This window comes from Oncorhynchus mykiss, chromosome 3, assembly GCF_057628025.1.
Source record: "Oncorhynchus mykiss isolate SJ-2025 chromosome 3, ASM5762802v1, whole genome shotgun sequence".
Taxonomy (NCBI): Eukaryota; Metazoa; Chordata; class Actinopteri; order Salmoniformes; family Salmonidae; genus Oncorhynchus; species Oncorhynchus mykiss.
The window spans coordinates 70690376-70710831 of NC_143024.1; the positions used below are offsets into that span (position 1 = coordinate 70690376).

Consider the following 20456-nt stretch of genomic DNA (forward strand, 5'->3'; position numbering starts at 1 on the left):
TATTTCACACTTCCCTTTCCCACCTGGACAAAAGGAACGCCTATGTGAGAATGCTGTTCATTGACTACAGCTCAGTGTTCAACAACACAGTGCCCACAGAGCTCATCACTAAGCTAAGTACCCTGGGACTAAACACCTCCCTCTGCAACTGGATCCTGGACATCCTGACAGGCCTCCCCCAGGTGGTAAGGGTAGGCAACAACACATGTACCGCACTAATCCTCAACACTGGGGACCCTCAGGGGTATGTGCTTAGCCTCCTCCTGTACTCCCTGTTCACCCATGACTGCATGGCCCAGCACGACTCCAACACCATCATTAAGTTTGCTGACGACACAGAGGTAGGCCTGATCACTGACAAAGACCTGTCAGTGTGATTCTAGGACAACAACCTCTCCCTCAATGTGAGCAAGAATAGGCCTCCATTTACATTGACGGGGCTGAAGTGGAGCGGGTCGAGAGTTTCAAGTTCCTTGGTGTCCACATCACCAACAAACGATCATAGGCAAAAACACACCAAGACAGTCGTGAAGAGGGCGCGACAACACCAGGAGACTGAAACGGTTTGGCATGGGTCCCCAGATCCTCAAAAAGTTCTACAGCTGCACCGTGGAGACCATCCAGACCGGTTGCGTCACCACCTGGTATGGCAAATTCTCAGTAATAGACCGTAAGGCGCTACAGAGGGTAGTGTGTACAGCCCAATACATCACTGGGGCCTCTTTATTATGTAATTCTACTGTGTTACTTTTTATTTTTACTTATTTTATTTAGTAAATATTTTCATAATTCTATTTCTTGAACTGCACTGTTGGTTAAGGGCTTGTAAGTAAGCATTTCACGGTAAGGTCTACCTTTTGTATACGATGCATGTGACAAATCAAATTTGATTTCATTTGTTTCAGAGTTCAAGTAACAGACACATCACAATATCAACTGTTCTGAAGAGACTGAGTGAATCAAGCCTTCAAGGTTGAATTGCTGCAAAGAACCACTACTAAAGGGCGTCAATAAGAAGCAGAGACCTGCATGGACCAAGAAACACAAGCAATGGACATTAACATTTTTGGTTATAAACGCCATGTCTTTGTCAGAGGCAGATTACGTGAACGTATCATTTCAGCATGTGTGGTTGTCTTCCACCATGAAGCATGGAGGAAGAGGTGTGATGGTGTGCTTTACTGGTGACAGGGATTTATTTAGAAATCAAGGCACACTTAACCAGCATGGCTACCACAGCATTCTTAAAGGTCCTCAATGATGTCACCATTGTCCTTGATTCTAAGCAATGTTGTGCTGCTATTTTTATTGACTTGGCCAAAGCTTTTGATATGGTAGACAATTAAATTATTGTGGGCCAGCTGAAGATTATTGGTGTCTCTGAGGGATCTTTGACCTGGTTTGCTAACTACTTCTCTCAAAGAGTGCAGTGTATAAAGTCAGAACTTTTGCTGTCTCAGCCACTGCCTTTCACCAAGAGTGTACCTGAAGTCTCGATCTTAGACCCCACGCTCTTCTCAATTTACAACAAAGCTCAGGCAGTAGGAAGCTCTCTCACCATTTATATGCAGGTGATAGTCTTGTACGCAGCTGGCCCCTCCCAGGATTTTGTGTTAAAAGCTCTACAACAAAGCTTTCTTAGTGTCCAACAAGCTTTCTCTGCCCGTAACCTTGTTCTGAACACCTCCAAAACAAAGGTCATGTGGTTTGTTAAGAAGAATGCCCCTCTCCCCACAGGTGTTATTACTACCTCTGAGGATTTAGAGCTTGAGGTAGTTACCTCATACAAGTACTTGTGAGTATGGCTACACTGTCCTTCTCTGAGCACATATCAAAGCTGCAGGCTTAAATCTAGACTTGGTTTCCTCTTTCGTAATCGCTCCCCTTTCACCCCAGCTGCCAAACTAACCCTGACTCAGATGACCATCCTACCTATGCTAGATTACGGATAAGTAATTTATAGATCGGCATGTAAGGGTGCTCTCGAGCGGCTAGATGGTCTTTACCATTCTGCCATCAGTTTTCCCACCAATGCTCCTTATAGGACACATCACTGCACTCTATACTACTCTGTAAACTGGTCATCTCTGTATACCCGTCAGAAGACCCACTGGTTGATGCTTATTTATAAAACCCTCTTAGGCCTCACTCCCCACAATCTGAGATATCTACTGCAGCCCTCATATCCTTCACATACAACACCTGTTCTGTCAGTCACATTCTGTTGAAGGTCACCAAAGCACACACATCCCTGGGTCGCTCCTCTTTTCAGTTCGCTGCAGCTAGCGACTGGAACGAGCTGCAACAAACACTCAAACTGGAGAGTTCAATCTCTTCATTCAAAGACTCAATCACAGACACGCTAACTGACAGTTGTGGCTACTTTGCGTGATGTATTGTTGTTTCTACCTTCTTGCCTTTTGTGTGTTTTGTGCTGCTACCATGTGCTGGTGTCATGTGTTGCTACCATGTTGTTGTCATGCGTTGCTGCCATGCAGGGTTGTCGTCTTAGGTCTCTACATAGTGGTGTGTTGTCTATCTTGTCGTGATGTGTTTTCTCTTCAAGACTGTTGGAAAAGCATTCCTCATGAAGCTAGTTGAGAGAATGCCAAGAGTGGGCAAAGCTGTCATCAAGGCAAAGGGTGGCTATTTTGAAGAATCTGAAATACATTTATTTCTATAAAACTTTTTTGGTTACTAAACTCAGCAAAAAAGGAAACATCCTCTCACTGTCAACAGCGTTTATTTTCTGCAAACTTAACATGTGTAAACATTTGTATGAACATAAGATTCAACAACTGACACAAACTGAACAAGTTCCACAGACATGTGACGAACAGAAATTGAATAATAAGGGGAGGTCAAAATCAAAAGTAACAGTCAGCATCTGGTGTGGCCATCAGCTGCATTAAGCACTGCAGTGCATCTTCCCCTCATGGACCGTACCAGATTTGCCAGTTCTTGCTGTGAGATGTTACCCCACTCTTCCACCAAGGCACTTGCAAGTTCCCGGACATTTCTGGGGGCCCTAGCCCTCACCCAACAGGTCTCAGACGTGCTCAATGGGATTGAGATCCGGGCTCTTCACTGGCCATAGCAGGACACTGACATTCCTGTCTTGCAGGAAATCATGCACAGAACGAGCAGTATGGCTGGTGGCATTGTCATGCTGGAGGGTCATGTCAGGATGAGCCTGCAGGAAGGGTAACACATGAGGGAGGATGTCTTCCCTGTAACGCACAGCGTTGAGATGGCCTGCAATGTAAGGCTCATTGCTTCGACGATAAACGCAAATCCGACCATCACCCCTAGTGAGACAAAACCGCGACTCATCAGTGAAAAGCACTTTTTGCCAGTCCTGTCTGGTCCAGCGATGATGGGTTTGTGCCCATAGGCGACGTTGCTGCCGGTGATGTCTGGTGAGGACCTGTCTTTACAACAGGGCTACAAGCTCTCGGTCCAGCCTCTCTCAGCCTATTGCGGACTGAGCACTGATGGAAGGATTGTGTTCCTGGTGTAACTCGGGCAGTTGTTGCCATCCTGTACCTGTCCCGCTGGTGTGATGTTCAGATGTACCAATTCTGTGCAGGTGTTGTTACACATGGCCTGCCACTGCGAGGATGATCAGCTGTCCATCCTGTCTCCCTGTAGCGCTGTCTTGCAATGTCCGTAATGTCTCACAGGACGGACATTGCAATTTATTGCCCTGGCCACATCTGCAGTCCTCATGCCTCCTTGCAGCATGCCTAAGGCACATTCACACAGATGGGCAGGGACCCTGGGCATCTTTCTTTTGGTGTTTTTCAGAGTCAGTAGATATGAAAACTTAGGACACTAAAGAGGCCTAACTGTGACCTTAATTGCCTACCGTTTAAGCTGTTAGTGTCTTAAGGACCGTTCCACAGGTGTATGTTCAATAATTGTTTATGGGTCATTGAACAAGCATGGGAAACAGTGTTTAAACCCTTTACAATGAAGATCTGTGAAGTTATTTGGATTTTTACCTATTATCTTTGAAAGACAGGGTCCTGAAAAAAGGGACGTTTCTTTTTTTGCAGGGTTCACATGATTCCATTTGTGTTATTTCATAGTTTTGATGTCTTCACTATTATTCTACAATGTAGAAAATAGTAAAACAATAAAGAAAAACCCTTGAATGAGTAGGTGTCCAAACTTTCGGCTGGTACTGTATGAGAACATGTACCCAGAACCAGCATTTTAAAAGATGGGGTTAGAATCTGTGCAACTTTATGAGTTTATGTGCATTGATATGAATATGAAATACTCCTGAATCAGCCTCTTCTCAGGACAGAAAGCATTATGCTAAACGTTACATGGTTTGTAGTATTCGTGTAATGTTCAGTCCAGACTCCAGAACATCCCTAGCCGATGAGATGACTGACGGTCTGCAGCTGACTGTGACCCAGAAAGCAAAAAGCCAGAGACAAAAGCAGAGAGGAAATCTTAAGATTTGACAACCCTTCGATATACACGGCTCAACAAAATAAAGGGAACACTTAAAACACAATGTAACTCCAAATTAATCACACTTCTGTGAAATTAAACTGTCCACTTAGGTAGCAACACTGATTGACAATACATTTCACATGCTGTGGAATAGACAGGTGGAAACCAGCAGCAGGACCGCTACCTCCGCCTTTGTGCAAGGAGGAGCAGGAGGAGCACTGCCAGAGCCCTGTAAAATGACCTCCAGCAGGCCACACATGTGCATGTGTCTGCTCAAACGGTCAGAAACAGACTCCATGAGGGTGGTATGAGGGCCCGACGTCCACAGGTGGGGGTTGTGCTTACAGCCCAACACCGTGCAGGACGTTTGACATTTGCCAGAGAACACACAGATTGGCAAATTCGCCACTGGCGCCCTGTGCTCTTCACAGATGAAAGCAGGTTAACACTGAGCACATGTGACAGACGTGACAGAGTCTGGAGACGCCGTGGAGAACGTTCTGTTGCCTGCAACATCCTCCAGCATGACCGGTTTGGCGGTGGGTCAGTCATGGTGTGGGGTGGCATTTCTTTGGGGGGCCGCACAGCCCTCCGTGTGCTCGCCAGAGGTAGCCTGACTGCCATTAGGTACCGAGATGAGATCCTCAGACTCCTTGTGAGACCATATGCTGGTGCGGTTGGCCCTGGGTTCCTCCTAATGCAAGACAATGCTAGACCTCATGTGGCTGGAGTGTGTCAGCAGTTCCTGCAAGAGGAAGGCATTGATGCTATGGACTGGCCCGCCCGTTCTCCAGACCTGAATCCAATTGAGCACATCTGGGACATCATGTCTCGCTCCATCCACCAACGCCACGTTGCACCACAGACTGTCCAGGAGTTGGCGGATGCTTTTAGTCCAGGTCTGGGAGGAGATCCCTCAGGAGACCATCCGCCACCTTATCAGGAGCATGCCCAGGCGTTGTAGGGTGGTCATACAGGCACGTGGAGGCCACACACACTACTGAGCCTCATTTTGACTTGTTTTAAGGACATTACATCAAAGTTGGATCAGCCTGTAGTGTGGTTTTCCACTTTAATTTTGAGTGTGACTCCAAATCCAGACCTCCATGGGTTGATAAATTTGATTTCCATTGATAATTGTTGTGTGATTTTGTTGTCAGCACATTTAACTATGTAAAGAAAAAAGTATTTAATAAGAATATTTCATTCATTCAGATCTAGGATGTGTTATTTTACTGTTCCCTTTATTTTTTTGAGCAGTGTAGATAGTTAGGAAAGAGCGGATAAGGGGAAAGCAGGAAATCAGCACAAGAGTTGAAGGATCCTAGAAATGGAGTACAATAATTAAACAAAATAGAGCCCTCCAACTCAACTCTGGACCTGGAAGCCAGTTCCACTGCTTTATTCATTGTTCCCCTCTAAGCAGGGACTCATTTAGACCTGGGACACCAGGTGGGTGCAATTAATTGTCAGGTAGAACAGAAAGCCAGCAGGCTCTGGACCGTGTAGGTTATTAAGAGTTGAATACCCCTTGACAGAGGATAGTATCGTTAACAAACCTTACAGTGAGTAAGCCAACAGTCTGCTAGAATCGTGTTTTTCAATCTCAAAAGGAACAAAGTAAGATCAAAACGAGATTAGTTACAAATAAGAACACTTGCAACCATCATAACGTTTAGGCACTCCCTAGATCATAAAGGTATTGTCTGACACATACAGTTAGTGACTACTTTTGACTCTCTCACACATCAAATCTTTCATACAAACATAATGTTTACATGTTTTCCAAATGACAAAAGATTCAGCTGGTTTGAAAAGGAACTACTTGCTAGTGGGACTCTTCAACCATTAACATCTGCAGAAATGTGTGTTTGAGGTCAGGTATGCAAGTTCAGATTTGCAGAAGTATTAAATTGATGACGCTCAGTATGCTCAGAAACAAATGCACTGAAACACCCCTGTCAGGCACTGCACTCAAGGCAGTACGATAAATAATTTAGTCCTCCTCTGAAAAATGCCTTAAGTAAAAGACTACGTGATGACTCCGTAATGAATTGGACTGAATAGCATTAGGGTAACACTGTGACCCCAGTCACCCCAAACCCAGAGCAATTTTCATCAGCCTCATCTACCCCCTGTAACCCTACAAAAATTATGAGAGATTACCCCAAATACTAACTCATCTCATTGCCCTGGCTTTGCTGATTCATTTCCTGGATTGGGACTTTAAACCCATGAGTGGTTGGCACACACAAATTCCAGTATTTACTGTAGAACACCCCCCCCCCCCCCCCCTGACAAAAGGAGGAAGAAAGACCCCAAAACAAATGGTGTGGTTGTAATGTCCTGTACACTGATTGTAGAAAGTTACATGGCTGCACTTGACTTCCTTAGACAGAAATTGTTTGTTTTGCATTTGAGGGAGAAAGGGAGTTAAATAAAAACACTAGTGAACTCTGATCTCTGCCAGCACTGCATCATTGCTAAGGTGACCAATTAATGATGTTGAACAATGTGACACCACTTGACTAACATTAATGCTCTGTATCAAAGTAATTAGGATGTCAACATTGGCCTTGCAGTGACAGATAATCCAAGGCCTTGTAATCAAAGCACCAGTTAACCACAGAACGGTTTCAGGGCTGTGGGATATCTGCTGGTATAAACATAACATTTAAAAGTAGTTCTGTCTTTTCTTTAGTGGGATGAAGGCCACTTGTAGAGAGTTTAATGGGAACCAAATGGAGAGTCAACTGGATTGACAACATGTTCGTAATTCACCCAGTAGCCCACTTCACCTGGCAGGCACGTGTACTGTAGTTTGACTCCAGCCTCCAGGACTCCAGATAAGAAGTGCCATGCCAGCAAAATAATTTGAATAATAGAATGGTTAGAACCTCTGAGAATTCTATTATTCTATTAATTCAAACACAAACGGATAGCACAAATGGGGCTTCTAACAGCGAAAAGATAATTGGTATGCTACTTGGTTTTATCATGTCAGATTCTCAAAGCCACATCACCCAGAGCACTGTACTATTGAATGAAAGTCCCTCCAAGTCTTGTGTTAATACACCAGCAATTAGAAACAGTTCGGTTAGAGAAGAATGAAACTTAGAAAAGAGGAACAGTACACCAATGTTATGTGAAGTTGGCTTCTAATAGCTTTGGAAAGCGCTGTAACACAAAACCAACGAAGAAAATAAATAGAAGCTTTCAATTTAACTGATGTCAGAGGAAGGGACAGGATGTGATGGTGATATCATCATCACATATTAGGGAGCATGGAGATTTTTTACAGTTAATCTTAGGCTATAGAACACGTTCCAAGATTATAACATAGGTTAATACAAGTTGACAGCACAACATTGCAAAACATAAGAGGTATATTTAAAGAGTTGCCACCGTTTATATTGTTTTGTCTAACTTATATTTTATCGTCAGAGTTTGTTTTCATTAGTCAGTCGCTTTGTCTTTACACTATTGTTTTGCCATGCCTGCAAGTACATTTGTGACTCGTTTCAGGAAACTAGGTATATGTCACACGTCACTACTTCACAGGAGAGGCATTTGAACATAAACATTTTTGGGGGCAGAAATATCTTCTGGAACATGTGAACTTTCATGTGCATTAATAACAAACTTGTATTCCGTAAATACAAATAAAATTGTTAAATTACGAGTCTAGTTGGCATATCCATGAAAAAAGTCAGGAAACTTCCCACAAGCCATGATTGGCTGAGATAATTGATGGGCTGGACATGCCAGGTGATGAGTTTGCATTTATCTTTCATTTCGCACGCTTCTGTTTAAACATGAGCTGCTCAGTATGTGTTGATAGTACTTTCTACCACGCCGCTTTTGAAATGTATAACGTTAGCCATCGAGAACTACAAAAGTTGATACTTTTGAACAACATTGATACCCTGAATTTAGCAGGCGCTCTCGACAGATCAGTTGGAAAAATCTATTTGCTCCTTTCTACACACGCCACGGTCTGTGTTTAACTTTTTATGGCTGCATTGAGTAGCTTGGATGAAAAGGTGCCCATTGTAAACGGCCAGCTCCTCAGTCAGTTACTAATATATGCATATTATTATTAGTATTGATAGAAAACTCTAAAGTTTCCAAAACTGTCAAAATATTGTCTGTGAGTTTAACAGAAGGCGAAACCCTGAGGAAAATCAAAACAGGAAGTGGCTTCTATTTGGAAAACTCCATGTTCCATAGCCTCCCTTTGCTGGATTTAAAGGGATATGAACCAGATTCCTTTTCCTATCGCTTCCTCAAGGTGTCAACAGTCTTCAGACATAGTTTCAGGCTTTTATTTTGAAAAATGAGCCAGAACGATAACATCGCGTAAAGAGGTCACTTGAGTTTTGCTCACGCAACAGAGTTTGGATAGGTATTGCTTTTCCCTCTCCTAGTGTGAAAGACATTTGCAGTTGATATATTATTGATTATATATTTTTTAAAACAACCTGAGGAGTGATTATTAAAAAAAACGTTTGACATGTTTCTGTGGACATTATGGAAACTATTTGGAATTTGTCTGCGTTGTCGTGACCGCTCGTTCCTGTGGATTTCTGAACATACCTCCGTTTGTTTGGCGCGTTATTTTGAATATAAAAATAATAAAAGGAACATTTGTTGTGTAACTGGGAGTCTCGTGAGTGAAAACATCCAAAGATCAAAGGTAAACAATTCATTTGATTGCTTTTCTGATTTTCGTGACCAAGCTACCTGATGCTAAGTGCACTTAATGTTTTGTCGTGCGATCGATAAACTTACACAAACGCTTGGATTGCTTTCACTGTAAAGCATAATTTCAAAATCTGACAACAGGTGGATTAACAAAAGGCTAAACTGTGTTTTCCTATATTGCACTTGTGATTTCATGAATCTAAATATTTTTAGTAATATTCAGCAGTTGTTGATGATACTTATCCCGTTAGTGGGATTGCAGCAAGTTAACCAGCCAAACAACGCTGGCCAAACAAGATGTAGCTACAAACAAAACAATGGTTCCAGTCTGCCATGAAGCATTCATCCATGTATTAGAGTCTAGCTCCATTTTCAGATATTATAAGTTAAAGAATGTTGTCAGAAAGTTGTTTTCATTGCAAGATAAAGCGTACTGTTAGCTAGCAAATATTAGCTTGCTGGCTCATTAGCTAGCATTACGTGTATGATCTGTGTAGTAATACTATTTGTTCAGAAATCAATTTGCATTCTTAGTTATAGCCTAATTTTAGCGGAGTAAAAAAACAAAATATAACTATTGTAAAATAGACAGTCCATGGAAATACAGGCCTAAGCGGTGTTCACTAGTTTGCTCCAATTGGGGGAGGGGTGGTAGGGTAATAAAGGAAATATATATATTTAAAAGAAATTACACATGTATATGTATTTACAGTTGAAGTCGGAAGTTTACATACATCTGAGCCAAATACATTTAAACTCAGTTTTTCACAATTCCTGACATTTAATCCTAGTAAAAATACCCTGTCTTAGGTCAGTTAGGATCACCACTTTATCATAAGAATGTGAAAGGTCAGAAAGTTAGTAGAGAGAATGATTTCTTTCAGCTTTTATTTCTTTCATCACATTCCCAGTGGGTCAGAAGTTGACATACACTCAATTAGTATTTGGTAGCTTGCCTTCCACAAGCTTCCCACAATAAGTTGGGTGAATTTTGGCCCATTCCTCCTGACAGAGCTGGTGTAACTTAGTCAGGTTTGTAGGCATTCTTACTTACACACGCTTTTTCAGTTCTGCCCACATATTTTCTATAGGATTGAGGTCAGGGCTTTGTGATGGCCACTCCAATACGTTGACTTTGTTGTACTTAAGCCAATTTGCCACAACTTTGGAAGTATGCTTTGCGTCATTGTCCATTTGGAAGAACCATTTGCGACCAAGCTTTAACTTCCTGACTGATGTCTTGAGATGTTGCTTCAATATATCCACATCATTTTCCTTTCCTCATGATACCATCTAGTTTGTGAAGTGCAATAGCCCCTCCTGCAGCAAAGCACCCCTACAACATGCTGCCACCCCCGTGCTTCACGGTTGGGATGGTGTTATTTTTCCCTCCAAACATAAAGATGGTCATTATGGACAAACAATTCTATTTTTGTGTCATCAGACTAGAGGACATTTCTCCAAAAAAGTAAGTATTTGTCCCCATGTGCAGTTACAAACTGTAGTCTGTCTTTTTTATGGAGGTTTTGGAGCAGTGGCTTCTTCCTTGCTGAGCGGCCTTTTGGGTTGTCGATGTAAGACCCGTTTTACTGTGGATATAGATACTTCTGTACCTGTTTCCTCCAGCATCTTCACACGGTCCTTTGCTGTTGTTCTGGGATTGATTTGCACTTCTCGCACCAAAGTACGTTCATCTCTAGGAGACAGAACACGTCTCCTTTCTGAGCGGTATGATGGCTGCGTGGTCCCATGGTGTTTATACTTGCGTACTATTGTTTGTACAGATGAATGTGGAACATTCAGGCGTTTGGAAATTGCTCCCAAGGATGAACCAGACTTGTGGAGGTCTACCATTTTTTTCCTGAGGTCTTGGCTGATTTCTTTTGATTTGCCCATGATGTCAAGCAAAGAGGCACTGAGTTTGAAGGTAGGCCTTGAAATACATTGACAGGTACACCTCCAATTGACTCAAATGATGTCAATTAGCCTAAGAGAAGCTTCTAAATCCATGACACTGTTTTTTGGAATTTTCCAAGCTGTTTTAAGGCACAGTCAATTTAGTGTATGTAAACGTCTGACCCACTGGAATTGTGATACAGTAAATTAAAAGTGAAATAATCTGTCTGTAAACAACTGTTTGGAAAATTACTTGTGTCATGCACAAAGTAGATGTCCTAACCGACTTGCCAAATCTATAGTTTGTTAACAAGAAATTTGGAGTGGTTGAAAAACGAGTTTTAATGACTCCAACCTAAGTGTATGTAAACTTCCGATTTCAACTGTATATGTGTATGTATGTATATGTGTGCATGTATGTGTGTGTGTGTGTATGTATATATATATATATATATATATATATATATTTGCATAAAAATATGGGGGGTTGGAAGTGTTGAAGACAATCCATCTGCAGCATTCACGTGCCATTTTCTCAAAAGTGGGGTTACAAGTTCATCAACTTTCAAAGCAGAGTTACTTTCCCATTGTTCTTCAACTGCAGTGTATGATACCATTTTCTAACTCTGAGTGTCTACTTTTATCAAATGTTTAAAAAAAAACACAATTTCAAATTTTGCTGCATAAGACCGAATCGAGACGGTCGGTCACATTTAACTTGCATCTGCCGTACAAACCTGACTTAGGCTTTCCTAAAACAAATCCCAGTTTCAGGTCTGGTAGGCGGTAGGTTTATCTAACTCTGACAAAATCCTACTGCTCTTTAAAATTGTATTTGATATCCTCCTGTCCTTGTGGCTACTGCTGCCTGCATGCCCCCATCATTGAGTTTCCCTACAAGTCTTAGTTCTACAGAATGTAATAGAACAGGCATTCCAAAACTGGGTGACACAACATTTTCAAACTGTCCATTTAGTAAGGCCCACGTCCAGAGACACATACCAGATCTACTGATAGTACTGCTACTAACAGCAGTACTACACCTACACCTGTCGACAACACAAGTTGTTCTGCTTCCACGAGCACACTCAATGCTAGCATCAGTAATTCTACATTTGTTGTTAGCCCAGCTAGCATGGACACTGACAGTTGTGAATCTGAAGCAGCCGAAGAGCTACTACGTCGGGCTATCGAAGTGGCGAAAATATTATAAGAACTACATTGATTTGGGGTTCACCTATATTGAGAGCAGTGCCTTTCCTCAGCCACAGTGTGTTATATGCAAAAGTACTATCTCACAACTCAATGAAACCTTCACTCTTGTGCAGACATTTAAAAACAAAACATGGCAATTTGAAAAATTTGAGCAAGAATTAAAGACTTTCGAGTAGTAAGACATGGATAAAAGCAACACATACCATTAATAAGAAGGGGCTTGAAGCATCTTATATGGTGAGCTACCGAGTGGCTAGGACAGGCAAGCCCCAAACTATTGTGGAGGACTTAATTCTTCCTGCTTCTGCGGATATGGCTGGGACAATGCTGGGTGAAAAGGCCCCCAAAAATATACTATGTCTCCATCAACAACAGTTTCACAATGCATCAGTGACATGGCAGGAGATGTTTTGAATTCTATGCATTACAGCTGGATGAGTCAACATCTCCTAGCACAGCTCCTGGTACATGTCCGTTACATTTATGGGGGGGGGGGGGGGGAGAGACATCCTCTTCTGCAAACCAGGAGAGGATATTTTTTCTTTGTGACATCAAATGGACTTTGGTGGTCAGGATGTGTTGGTATCTGTACTGACGGCGCCAAATCCATGACAGGGAGACATAGTAGAGTGGTAACGCACGTGCAAGCTGTTGCTCCCACATGGGTACACTGCAGCATCCACCTTGCTGCCAAGGGAATGTCTGACAGCTTGAAATAAGTTTTGGACACTACAGTGAAAATGGTTAACTTTGTTAAAGCAAGGCCCCAGAAGTCTCGTGTATTTTTTTAAATTATGCAATGATATGGGCAGAGACCATGTAACGCTTTTACAACATACAGAAGTGCGCTGGTTATCAAGGGGCAAATTATTGACAATTTTTTTCAATTGCGAGACAAGCTTAAAGTTTTTCACTGACCATGATTTTCACTCATCTGACCGCCTGCATGATGACAAATTTCTCACACAATTGGCCTATCTGGGTGATGTTTTTTCCTCGCCCGAATGATCTGGGTCTAGGATTACAGGGACTCTCCGCAACTATATTCAATGTGCGGGACAAAATTGAGGCTATGATTAAGAAGTTGTAGCTCTTCTCTTTCTGCATTAACAAGGGCGCCACACAGGTCTTTCCATTTGTATGATATCTTGTGTGCAAATGAACTCAAGCTTACAGTCAATGTCAAATCTGATACAGCGAAGCACCGGAGCGAGTTGGGTGCGCAATTACGCTGGTACTTTCCCAAAACGGATGACACAAACTGGATTTGTTATCCCTTTCATGCCCTGCCTCCAGTACACTTACCAATCAATATATGAACAAGAGAGCCTCAAAGCTGAAGCATTTCTGTGAAAATGCCATTTAAATCAGAAGCCACTGCCAGATTTCTGTATTGAGCTGTGCTCAGAGTATCCTGCCTTGGCAAATCGCACTGTTAAGACACTGATGCCCTTTGCAAATACGTACCTTTGTGAGAGTGAATTCTTGGCCCTCACTAAATTCAGGCACAGACTGTGTGTGGAAAATTATTTAAGACAGACTCTCTCGACTACAACCCAACATTGCAGAGTTATGAGCATTATTTCAAGCACACCGTTCTCATTAACCTGTGGTGAGTTATTCACAATTTTCAATGAACAAATAAGGTTTTATATGTAAGATGGTTAAATAAAGATCAAAATTATTGATTATTATTATTTTTGCCCTGGTCTTATAAGAGCTCTGTCCCAAAAACTAGAATTCTTATGTTTAAAAAATATATTATATAGTGTGTGTGTGTGTGTGGCAGGCTTACAATGATGGCAAAAAACAACATTTGAGAGTGCGCTGACCATGGTGCTAGAGGGGGTACGCAGATGGAGGTTGACAGTTTGAGGGGGTACGAGACCATGAAAAGTTTGGAAACCATTGTTCTAGAACACTTCAAACAGAACACAGCCCTTATCTAGAAGTCTCAAGACCACTTAACCCCTGTGTTGTACATTCGAAAGAAGTGTTGGTTATTTTGTAACAGAGTTACAATACAACAGTAGAATTGATGTACTGCAATGTTTTACTAATACGGTTGATTCCTCGCAAATGTGAGCTCATAAAATGGGCCTATTGTTTGTAGGCTACCTTGTGTGCACAAGAAGCTGCTGAGGGGAGAACAGCTGATAATGGACGAAATGAAACAAAATGGATTGACATCAAACACCTGGAAATCATGTGTTTCATGTATTGGATACCATTCCACCGATTCTGTTCCAGTCATTAAAAAAAGCCTGTTCTCCCCAATTAAGGTGCCACCAACCTCCTGTGCTTGTGTTGTACATTTAAGAATCCTCAATAGTGTTGCTTGTAAGTGTTGTAAATGTTGTTTACACTCACAATGTTAACCCATTATAGTGCATGTTTGATGACATTAATGTAAGTGTTAACTCCCAATTAAATGGTGGGCCTATTGCAATTGTTTGGTAGAGGACTTGTCTCACCAGTCTTTCCAGCTCCACTCTCTCCTGTGATGAGGATACACTGGTCTTTATCCTGGTCCCTCAGAGAACGGTAGGCCTCATCTGCCAGGGCATAGCTGGAACACACAACAAGCACATCCACATTGACATACATTCATAGTCCAAACACATTGGATATTCAATTGCGTCACAGATGTAGGTCTATCATTTCAAGGAAACTTCCATAACATACACAACTCATCCATTCCCATACCATCTATCATTCAAGCTGTTCTATCTTGTGACAGGCCAACTACATTGAAACTAATAGACTCAGAGTCTATTGACAAAACATTCATCTTTCTCCATAGCTCACTGGGTTGATATTAGGGCTGTCCCCGAATAAAAAAAAGTCAAAAGTCGTCTGTTATTTCGACCAATTGATTGGGCGAAATTTTAAAACATGTATTTGTCCTTATATCGACATAATCTATGTGTTTTAATAATCAACTATATATGCATTGAGCTTGTCTGATGCTTTAAGATCACTGTTTGATGAAATAAGACACAAATGACAGCTTAAGAGGGAGCCAGAGATCAAGATAATAAGAAAAAAATATAACCTGTCCCAACCATCCTCCTGGTCCTACTGGCATCCGCAGATTCTGCCATTACTCTCCTGAAGTTGCCGTTAATAGGCTATACGACAAGTCGGCAAACTTTCTCATGTGGAATGCCAATTTATTTTACCATTTCTGCGTGCCAGTTATGGTTTTCATATGCACATTCTTGTGGAACAGTTTAATTTCATTTATAATAACGCCTTCATATCTCAAAATCATTGTCATATGGTTAATAAATATTATAACCAAATGAAAAAAACTAAAAAGTAACTTCTATTGTCATTGGCAACTATGTAAAAATTGCCTATAAAGTCAAAACATTTTAACCTTACAGTGTGCAGGTAGAAAATATCCGGATAAAAATAATTATCCTATAAGTCACACTGGCTATGCACGGCCTGTCTGCCACAAACTTGAAACATTATATCAACTACTAACTTGGTTCAGGCCAGAAGCACCTTGCAACATTGTATAAAATATATGCCAGTGTCAGGACAGACACAGCTTTAGACTATTTGCGCAAGGGATAATTAATAATCAGGTCGGCTTTTAATGATGTTTCCACTGGATCAGAGCAATACGTTTCCCTTTCACACCGAGTGGTAATCGAAAGGGAGAGAGCTGAAAACATTTTAAAAATACGTCGAGGAATTATAGTTATTCTCAATAGACATAAAAAAGACTGCTTGCCATTTTGAGGTGAAGAAAACATGACTTTGAGAAGCTCCACAGAGCTTTAGTTAAGGCACATTAAGACAATCAGAAATACTCAGATCCCCAAATGGACACATTAATTTGCCTACATTTGCACAAAGGCCTGGTAGGCCTACTTCTATGGGTAATCAGGTGCACGTCCTTACTCAACATTGACAGGAGCGCTCCAAATCAAAAGACAAGGACTAAATTGACAAAACTCGTAAATGGAATGAAATGGATCAAAACTTCATCTCACAAGTGTAGCATAGTTGTGCGCTTGGCAAAATGTCCACTCCGACAATGAGAACAGTAAAAGACTCGAATAATAATATATTAAAGGAATTAAGAGACATTACCGTTACCAAAACAAACATTGTAGTTGAGAAATAAATTAGCGGAATTAACGCTAAAGATACTACTGGTGATAGAGTATATGTAATGGGGAATTGATAGACACTGACAATCAAAACACAAATAATTCACACAATTAACTTAAGCAGTGAATGTGAATGAATGAATGAAAATTGTAATCAGAGCGCATTCTGGAGAGAGATGTGCATTGTGCAGCCACAATCCCCTTAGTCTAAGACTGTACCATCCCCGTGGCTTCTGCAATGGATTAGTCTCGGCCTCCGCAATGAATCAGTTCACGGAGATGGCTGCGAATAAGACTTGTGTGCCAAAATTTAAAATAATTCTCCACACACACAGTAGTCGGAAAGTATTCTGACACCTAGACTTTTACCGACGTTATAGCATCGTTCGATAATGGATTTTTTTTATGTCCTCAATCTACACATAATACCCCATAATGACAAAGCAAAAGCATGTTTTTAGAAATGTAAATATCACATTTACATAAGTATTCAGACCCTTTATTTGGTACTTTGTTGAAGCACTTTTGGCAGTGATTACAGCCTCGCGTCTTCTTGGGTATGACAGTAAAAGCTTGGCACACCTGTATTTGGGGAGTTTCTCCTGCTCTTCTCTGCAGATACTCTCAAGCTGTCCGGTTGGATGGGGAGCGTTGCTGCACAGATATTTTCAGGTCTCTCCAGGGATGTTCGATTAGATTCAAGTCCAGGCTCTGGCTGGGCCACTCAAGGATATTCAGAGACTTGTCCTGAAGCCACTACTGCGTTGTCTTGGCTGTGTGCTTAGGGTCATTGTCCTGTTGGAAGGTGAACCGTCGCCCCCAGTCTGAGATCCCGAGCATTCTGGTGCAGGTTTTCATCAAGGATCTTTGTACTTTTTGCTCCGTTCATCCTTCCCTCAATTCTGACTAGTCTCCCAGTCCCTGACGCTGAAAAACATCCCCACAGCAAGATGCTGCCTCCACCATGTGTCACCATAGGGATTAGAGGTCGGCCGATTAATCGGAATAGCTTATTAATTAGGGCCGATTTCAAGTTTTCATAACAATCGGAAATCAGTATTTTTGGGTGGCGATTTTTTAAAATGATTATCATTAATATTTTTTAGACCTTTATTTAACTAGGCAAGTCAGTTAAGAACACATTCTGATTTTCAATGACGGCCTAGGAACGGTGGGTTAACTGCCTTGTTCAGGGACAGAACGACAGATTTTCACCTCGTCAGCTTGGGGGATCCAATCTTGCAACCTTACAGTTAACTTGTCCAACGCAATAACGACCTGCCTCTCTCTCGTTGCACTCCACAAGGAGACTGCCTGTTACACGAATGCAATAAGCCAAGTTAAGTTGCTAGCTAGCATTAAACTTATCTTATAAAAAACAATCATAATCACTAGTTAACTACACGTGGTTGATGATATTACTAGATATTATCTAGCGTGTCCCGCATTGCATATAATCTGACTGAGCATACAAGTATCTGACTGAGCGGTGGTAGGCAGAAGCAGGTGCGTAAACATTAATTCAAACAGCACTGTCGTGCGTTTTGCCAGCAGCTGTTCATTGTGCGTCAAGCATTGCGCTGTTTATGACTTCAAGCCTATCAACTCCCGAGATGAGGCTGGTGTAACCGAAGTGAAATGGCTAGCTAGTTAGCGCGCGCTAACTCAAGGGACGGAAGCTATACTGTTACACTGGCAATACTAAAGTGCCTATAAGAACATCCAATAGTCAAAGGTTAATGAAATACAAATGGTATAGAGGGAAATAGTCCTATAATTCCTATAATTACAATTTAAAACTTTTACCTGGGAATATTGAAGACTCATGTTAAAAGGAACCACCAGCTTTCATATGTTCTCATGTTCTGAGCAAGGAACTGAAACGTTAGCACATATTGCACTTTTACTTTCTTCTCCAACACTTTGTTTTACATTATATAAACCAAATTGAACATGTTTCATTATTTACTTGAGACTAAATTGATTTTATTGATGTATTATATTAAGTTAAAATAAGTGTTCATTCAGTATTGCTGTAATTGTCATTATTACAAATAAATACTTTTTTATTTATTTTTTAAATAGACAGATTAAATAGGTATCGGCTTTTTTTGGTACACTTATCCAGATCTGTGACACGACACAATCCTGTCTCGGAGCTCAACGGACAATTCCTTTGAATTATTGGCTTGGTTTTTGCTCTGACATGCACTGTCAGCTGTGGGATCTTATAGACAGGTGTGTGCCTTTCCAAATCATGTCCAATCAATTACATTTACCAAATTTACCACAGGTTGATTCCAAACATCAGCATTGACGTCATCTGAGCATGAATGTAGTTTGTTTGTTGTTGAACACTGACAGATAAACTGAGGTCTCTCGTTCAGTTATTATTTTTGTGAAGCTGACAGTGTTTTTGTAAATCTCGTTTTCATATACTTAGATTTTATTTTGGATCCTGCGGCTCTGTTGGGCTTCATTGCAGTGAGTGTTGCTGTCTGTCCCGGGATCCTGCCAGATTCCGCATAGGGGGAGAGACACGGAAGCCCAGCTAGCCTAGCTGGCTAGAGCAGCTCTGCAGGAGCTGTGTTTACTTTGCTTTGTTGCGGGACAATGTGGAGCGTGCTGACTTTCAATGTTGCAACTGCTTGCTTGCAGAGGACTACAGGGGTGAAGTGGCTACTCTTAGCAAACAGGTAGCAAACCTACACAAGCTACTGGGGAATCCATGCCCGTCTACTTTTTCTTTCACCGCAGTAGCCGGACGTCACTCTGGTCTGGTGGAATTGTTGCCGCCGTGTTGGCTCTCCACAGCATGCTCAGCAGGGATCCATCCCTGAAGGGGTCTCCCCCTTCCCTGGAGAACAGAGCTGTTCTCAACCTAATCAACCAGCCACTGAGATACGTCACTCGCCGTGGAAGACGACCACTGGCAACGGGGTCTCTTTGGAGATGTTAAGCCCGGACCAGACACAGACCAGGACCGCCCTGGATCAAGAGGTTCCGGCGCACCTCTTGAAGTCTTGTTAGACTTCGGTGCAGCTTTTGACATTAAAAGCAGCCTCTCTAACATAATCCAGGTAGAATCAGGAATTCCCCAGGGTAGCTGTTTAGGCCCCTTACTTTTTCAATCTTTACTAACGACATGCCACTGAGTAAAGGCAGTGTGTCTAAGTATGCAGATGACTCAACACTATACACATCAGCTACTACCAGCAACTGAAATTACTGCAACGCTTAACTTCTTATGGCTGGGGGGCAGTATTGAGTAGCTTGGATGAATAAGGTGCCTAAAGTAAACGGCCTGCTCCTCAGTCTCAGTTGCTAATATATGCATATTATTATTAGTATTGGATAGAAAACACTCTGAAACTGTTTGAATGATGTCTGAGTATAACAGAACTCATATGGCAGGCAAAATCCTGAGTTGAAATCAAAACAGGAAGTCAGAAATCTGAGCTTTGCATGTATTCACCAGAGTCCCCAATGAAATCCCCTTGAGATATTAATGATGTTGCACTGCCTAGGGGTTCCACTAGATGTCAACCATCAATAGAAATTATAATGAGACTTCTATGGTGTTGTGGGAGTGAATGATAGCAGAATCAGTCAGGTGTCTGGCAGTCAGCCATTTTCTGATCATGCTTATTCCTCATGGTAGTCACTTGCGTTCCATTGCTCACGAAGACAAGAAGGAGTACTCCGGTTGGAACTTCATTGAAGCTATATGTTAAAAACATCCTAATGATTGATTCTGTACTTAGTTTGAAATGTTTCTTCGACCAGTAATAGAACTTTTTGAAGTTTTTGTCCGATATAAAGCTGACCAGAATGAGCGTCTGGATATGTATACCAAACACGCTAACAAAGGAAGGTATTTGGACATAAATAACGTACATTTTCGAACAAAACAAACATTTATTGTGGTCCTGGGATTCCTGGCGTGCTTTCTGATGTAGATCAAAGGTAAGGGAATATTTATCATGTCACTTCTTGTTTATGTTGACGTCAACATGGCGGCTATTGTGACAAATTTCTGAGCGCCGT

The 20456-nt window shown here is 41.6% G+C and overlaps 1 protein-coding gene across 5 annotated transcripts in view; it reads right to left on the minus strand.

The window, feature by feature from the left end:
• Positions 1-20456, minus strand: part of LOC110520290 (unconventional myosin-Ib) — a 147609-nt gene that overhangs the window by 57583 nt on the left and 69570 nt on the right. For all 5 annotated transcript variants that reach the window (XM_090230061.1, XM_021597487.3, XM_090230060.1 and 2 more), the window contains exon 4: positions 14757-14851. In XM_090230061.1, the coding sequence (XP_090086187.1) occupies positions 14757-14851 (95 nt within the window). The remainder of the gene's footprint in view (positions 1-14756; positions 14852-20456) is intronic.